Consider the following 6,238-nt stretch of genomic DNA (forward strand, 5'->3'; position numbering starts at 1 on the left):
AAGTTACCATGGATAAGCTTATCCTTACCCACAGTTTTACCTTTGGAGTTGTCTCCAAAACTGATGTTTTGCCCAGTATATTTGATCAGTTGAGATAGCAGACTTGCGTCTCCTGTCATATGCCACGAACAGCCACTGTCTAGATACCAAGTTGATTCTTTGGTTGTACGTGTCACCTTCAATCACACAGTATATAATTTTGGTACCCATATTTATTTGGGTCCTAAACTGATTAGTCATTTAGGGACTCAGACTTGGACCAGTCTAACTGACTTCCCAGTTGTTGTGTTCCAAATGGTTTTTCTTGAATTTTTGGAAATATGTGTGTGATGTGAGGATGAAACAGTATGATTTGTATCCTTCTTCAACTGACTATTCTTTTGATATCGTTTCTGAACTGGCTTACAGTTGTAGTAATTGTAATAGTCATTCCTTGAGTACTGATTTTTGTGACTGAATCGTTTAGGTGACCAGTTTCTTGTATCAGTTGAACTCTCAGAGCTATATCCAATTCCATACCGTTTGCCTTTGTTCTTATTTTCAGTCAATTGAACAGCTGGTCTACTAGGTTCTGAGAATTCATTTACCATAGTTGATTTTACAAAGGTAATGTACTTTCCTTTGTTAATATTCAACCTTGGCTGAGTATCACTCGCAGAGTTTTCAACATGGCTGTTAAAACCTAAACCAGTTTTATCAGCAACTGATTTTCGTGAGTTCTGCATTTCAGTCAATGTAACTGAAGACTTGTTCTAAGCTTGAATCAGTTCGGTATTTTTTGAAATTTCAGTTTTTAACTGACATATCAAAGCTTGGTTCTAAATCAGTTCGGATTTTTGCTTTACAATCTCTCCTTTTAGATCAAACATTTCAACTGACTTTTCAGTTTCAGTTTTGTTATCATTGGGATCATTTTGCTCAGCTCTGACCTTCTCGAATGATCGAGCAAGTTTGTGATACTCATTTACCATGTCATGTAATGTGGTAATGAGTTCCTCACGAGTGAAGTCAGTAGAGCTGTAGTCAAATACCTGTTCACTTGCTGACTCCAATTCAGCATCATCTGCCATTAAGCACTTGACTTCTTCTTCATCTTCACTTAACTTGGTTTGGCTTTCTGGTTCTGACTCGTCACTGTCAGTTTCTGCCTATTTAGATTTTTTTTCTTCAGTCAAGAGCACTTCATGTTTCTTTTTGGATGATCTCTTGTCATCCTTGGTCCTTCTTCTGTGCTCATAGGGCTTCTTTCCCTTTTCAGTTGATCCTCGATTGTCCTTCTTTGGCTTAGGACAGTCTGCTATGAAATGACCAGATTTGCCACAGTTGTAGCAAGCATATGATTCTTCCTTAGACTGATTTTTCTGATATTGCTTCTGGAAGTTTCCTTGATTCTTCCTCATAAACCTTCCAAATTTCTTGATAAACAATGACATAGCATCATTGCTCAGTTGATCAGCAGATTTGTCAGTTGAACCAGTTGGTTCCAGTCTGACAGCAGTTATAGCAGTTGTGACAGCTGGTGTAGAAGGTTCTCCTTCTCTGGTTTGTAGTTTAAACTCGTAAGCCTTTAGATCAGCAAACAAGTCATGAAGTTCGACCTTGTTAAGATCCTTTGCCTCTCTCATTGCCATGGTCTTGACATCCCATTCTTTGGGAAGACCTCTCACCACCTTCAGTGCCACTTCTTTGTTCGAGTACACTTTTCCAAGTGCATTCAGTTCATTGATAATGCAACTGACTCTTCATCATATTCGTGCATGGAATCTCTAGCTTTCATCTTGATATTATCAAATTTTTGAACAACAACTGATAGCTTGTTCTCCTTGGTTTGCTCGTTTCCTTCACACAGCTGGATTAGTTTTTCTCATATCTCTTTAGCCGCTTTGCACATTTTGATTTTGCTGAACGTGACTTTGTCCAGCGTTTTGTATAAAATATCCTTGGCCACATTGTCCAGATTTGCTTTTCTCTTGTCTTCAGCTGTCCATTCCTCTCTGGGCTTTTCTATGCTAAGGACTACAACCACGGACTTAACCTATTTTGATTGATATTTCTACACGATACTAATAGCTATTAAATATTAAGCTCAACTTAAGAAATTCATTAATTAATTAAGCTTGTAAAATGTATAGGTAATTTTCTCTAAATATCACCAAAACGGTAGATTTTGCCACGAGTTGCATGATTTGGTGCAGTGATTTTTTCAAATGAAAAATAATTTGAGATTTCTTTTTTATCTAATTTAAATTTTAAAATGCCAAAATTTCAATCTAGTCTAGACATAAAAGAAAATACGAGTTGGTCCTTCAACTTCAATAAAGCGTACTCCGGATTGACAAAGCAGACGAGTGGTTCCTCAACTTTGGATTATTACAAAGTCAATTTATTTATCTTGAAAGACTTCGTTCATAATTAAACGTAATATATGTTGAGTACTTTAAGTTCTGATACTGTCCAAGTGTGATTTGCCGACCAGTTCCTTAGCAAACAGTCCCTTTAAATAATCAGAAACGCTGATTCTCTTGAATTTTGCGGGAGTTTCTGCGGTGATGAGGCTAGGAGCTGGACCTACATCACCTTCCATTTCTGGGCTTAGAAATGTGACCACGGACAGCCTCTCTTGCTCCGTGTTCACAACTGCTCGATGCTCCACGCTCCGGTATGTGCCATTCGTCACAATCTGTCAAGAAATATATATACCTTGCTTCAGAAACAATTAAATTTATTTGTTTGTATGCATCTCTGTTGGAAAACATTATGTGATGTATACCTCCAACATATCTCCAATGTTGACCACAAACGCATCAGGAAGTGGAACAACAGGGATCCAAAGCCCACCTTTATTGACCTGTAGGCCTTCAACTTCATTTATTTGGATAAGAATTGAGAGGGCAATGGCATCCGAGTGAGGGCAGAGTCCCATGACGAGCTCCGGTTGTGGACATGGAGGATAGAAGTTCATCCTCATAGACTGCGTGCCCCGTTCAAATAGAATTTTCATGTCTTCTTCTTTGATTTTCAAAACTCTCGCCATCAGGGAAAGAAGCTTCATGGCTAGGATCTTCAATTCAACTGAATATGCTTCTATGGCTTCCCTGAATACATTTTTCGAAAACGCACAGAGTTAGTTTAATTTTTTCACAATAGGGATCAATCGAGTAGAGCATGAAAACGGTGACCTGAACGTGTGTGGAAGCTTTGGGATTAAGTGATTCTTCCTCAAATATGTTGGTAAGGTGACGATAGAGAACATGTCCGCCCAGTCAAGCTTTTGGTCCTCTGATACCACGAAGGCTTGTCCATATCCTTCTACGTCTCCTTCTTCTTGATAAAACCTTTTCTTCTCTTCGATCGGCAGACTGAAAAATTTTTGGACTTCCAATTTCATGTTTTCCACCACACCAGAGCTGACGCCATGATTAATCAACTGCTTCCAAATTTAAAGAAACATGTCCATTACTTTTTCCATAAATTTAATCGCCTTCGTCCCTAACTTAAGTTGATAAAGTTAATCCGATTCCACCCAAAAAGGGGAGAAAAACAACTTTAACAAGCACCTAAAACATGATCTTTTTTTTTTAATGTTACAAACAACAATACACAAATACAAATCTTATTAAAAAAAAGAAAATTGTTATTTTGATGCAAAAATTATCTGAAAAACATTATTAGAAAACGCTTTTAAAAAATCAGAAAATATAATTTACATATGGGCTTCTGTTTTTATTTTTTTTTTAACTTTTTTAAAAAAATTAAAACAAAATATTTAAACTATATTATTCAAATAGTGGGATTGTTTCTGTTTTCTTAAAATTTTGTAATGAATAGGTCTCATCCGAACCAGTCTCATCTATTTATATTAATGAGACGATCTACTCGGTCATACATATAATGAAAAAGAATTTTTGGCATAAAAGTAATATTTTTCACTCAAATCAGCGTAATATTTCTCCATAACATACTAACAAAAACAAGATACCAACAAAAACAAATGATATTTTTGCATTGAAAAAAATACTTTGAACATAAAAGTAATATATTTCGAGAGTCGAACATTTTTCAATCATATCAATATATATTACACAATATTTTTCATAACATAATTAACACAAAATGATATTTTTATAGTGAACAGCAATAATACTTTCGACATAAAAGTAGTACTTTTCATAGGTTTTTGTCGAATCAGAGATCTGTCTCATAAAGTTGACTAATGCAACAATCTCACACGAGTTATTGTTTTGTTTAAAAAGGTAGTTTTGTTATTTGATTGTAGCTTCAGTATTCAACATATCATTAACAAAATATCGTATTTTTTTTATTGTAATCACATAAATAAAAAAATAATAATAGTTGTTGTAATCTTAATATAGCATTACATTATATGTTATCGTATTACACAATTGCACATGCATGAATATATAGGTAAATATTAAACTGATGAGTGAATTAAATATCAAATAAAAGAGATATACCTGAAAGAAACCCCATTCTTGGCATGCATCATGCAACTTACCAAGCTCCACCATGGAATCTCCATCCAACTGGTGCATATCGATAACTGGAACTTCAGACGACGGGGAAACTTTGGATAAAATCGAATCATTTCCATCGAAACGAACATATCTTTTCGGGACGGTGGTCGATATCTGCTTGGCCAGTTCTTGCACATTAGGCACCTCATGCAAACCTCCGAGTTTCGTGAACTTTGATTCCATGCCTGCCCTGGATAATCCTCTGTCCTCAAGGTCTTTGTTTATATTAAATACCGTGAAGTGCCAGTTTGAGAACAATTTGAAGATATTTGTAAAGTTATGGTGGCGGCTGGCTTTCTTTGCAAGTTGGAAATAGGGAAGATGGTCAACTTTTTTATTAAATGTCCAGTCTAGTGAAGTGATCTATAATTGATCTCGTTATTATTTATATTGTTACGTTATGACGGCCATAATGTTTTCGAGGCATGATTTCCACCATTTTTAGTCAATGTACCTGGGATTACTAGATCATTCAACGATTACTGCGTGCATACAAAAATTAAATTAGATTGAAAATGGAAGAGAAACTAATTGAAACACATATATGTAATATTATGTGTTCAAAATAACACAAAAAGCTCATGTGACACAGTCTCACAGGTCAATTTTTGATATAGATATTCTATTTGGGTCATCCATGAAATAATATGAAGCATGTTTGACTCGTCTCACAAGACAGTCTCAAAAGAGAGCTACTCTCAAAATAATGGCTAGAATTAAGTAGCTAGTTCGCGTAAACTTTTTTTTCATATCTTAATATTTTGGATTTGCATTCTATTTTAATAGGAAATTATATTAACTAATGCGAAAAATATATGAAGAAGATTGGTTTTATAAAGGAATCCCAAAAAATTAAATCACTACGTTACAGAGCTTAAATATGATGAATAATCTAGGTTTTTTTTTGTTGTTGAGAAAATAATATTTATATGACAAAGTTAGCGCATTTGAATCATGATGTATATATATTCTAGATTTTCAATGTTTTTTAACTGAATTTAATTCGAAAAAATAATTGTGAATCCAAGGAGTGCAGAAACATTTTTTGTATGAATCAAGGACTGCATAAAAAGTTCGGGTCTGATAGGAACTGAACAAACATTTAATTATGTTGTTGGAAATTTAAAAGCAAGTCTTCCATATTTTATTGAATGATAGTTACTTTTAATAAATAAAATAAATATTTTGAATTAATAAAATCATAATAAAAATAATAAAATTTAAATTAATAGTAATATTTTTGTATGATAACAATTTTACAATAATAATACTATCTCTTTTGACTAGTTATTATTTTTTGGTTAAAAAATTATTTGATTATTAAAAATAATTTCATTTCATTCACTTTTATTTATCTCATTCTTATTTCATTCCATGTTTGTTATATTCCACCACTCATACGTTTTTACATGCTTAACATAAGTCGAAGTGGTGCTACAAGGGCTACACCACCATCACCGCCACCACCACCAATCTCTGCCCACCCTCCAACAACGGTGGCTGGTGAAACCCACCACGCACACACTTCGATCTCATTGTACCAGCCAAAGAGAACATACATTTCAATGATCTTTAAAAAATATTAGAACTTGATTAGTAAAGAAGCATAGGAAATCGTATTTTACTTCATTGGTTTAATTATTTCAAGTGGAATACTCGTTCTTATTTTAGAAAATTGTATTTTTTATTATGTATCCATTTTA

At 34.1% G+C, this 6,238-nt stretch overlaps 1 protein-coding gene across 1 annotated transcript; it reads right to left on the reverse strand.

The window, feature by feature from the left end:
• Positions 1–2,282: 2,282 nt before the first annotated feature.
• Positions 2,283–4,818, reverse strand: LOC142535352 (oxoglutarate-dependent flavonoid 7-O-demethylase 1-like). The gene is made up of 4 exons (XM_075641765.1): positions 4,476–4,818; positions 3,180–3,427; positions 2,771–3,095; positions 2,283–2,680 (listed from the first exon to the last, which is right to left on the reverse strand). The coding sequence occupies exons 1-4, from the start codon at positions 4,716–4,718 to the stop codon at positions 2,438–2,440; spliced, it is 1,059 nt and encodes a 352-aa protein (XP_075497880.1). The 5' UTR covers positions 4,719–4,818; the 3' UTR covers positions 2,283–2,437.
• Between the last annotated feature and the right edge of the window lie 1,420 nt (positions 4,819–6,238).

This window comes from Primulina tabacum, unplaced genomic scaffold (assembly GCF_025594145.1).
Source record: "Primulina tabacum isolate GXHZ01 unplaced genomic scaffold, ASM2559414v2 Contig967, whole genome shotgun sequence".
Taxonomy (NCBI): Eukaryota; Viridiplantae; Streptophyta; class Magnoliopsida; order Lamiales; family Gesneriaceae; genus Primulina; species Primulina tabacum.

What these genes read in the sequence shown, in the direction of transcription:
- LOC142535352 (XM_075641765.1), bottom strand. Translation starts at nt 4,718, where the DNA reads ATGGAATCAAAGTTCACGAAACTCGGAGGTTTGCATGAGGTGCCTAAT. An exon ending in AAGAATGGGGTTTCTTTCAG is followed by an intron (nt 3,428 to 4,475) that starts GTATATCTCTTT and finishes ATTTGGAAGCAG; the next exon opens with TTGATTAATCATGGCGTCAG. An exon ending in ACATTGGAGATATGTTGGAG is followed by an intron (nt 2,681 to 2,770) that starts GTATACATCACA and finishes ATTTCTTGACAG; the next exon opens with ATTGTGACGAATGGCACATA.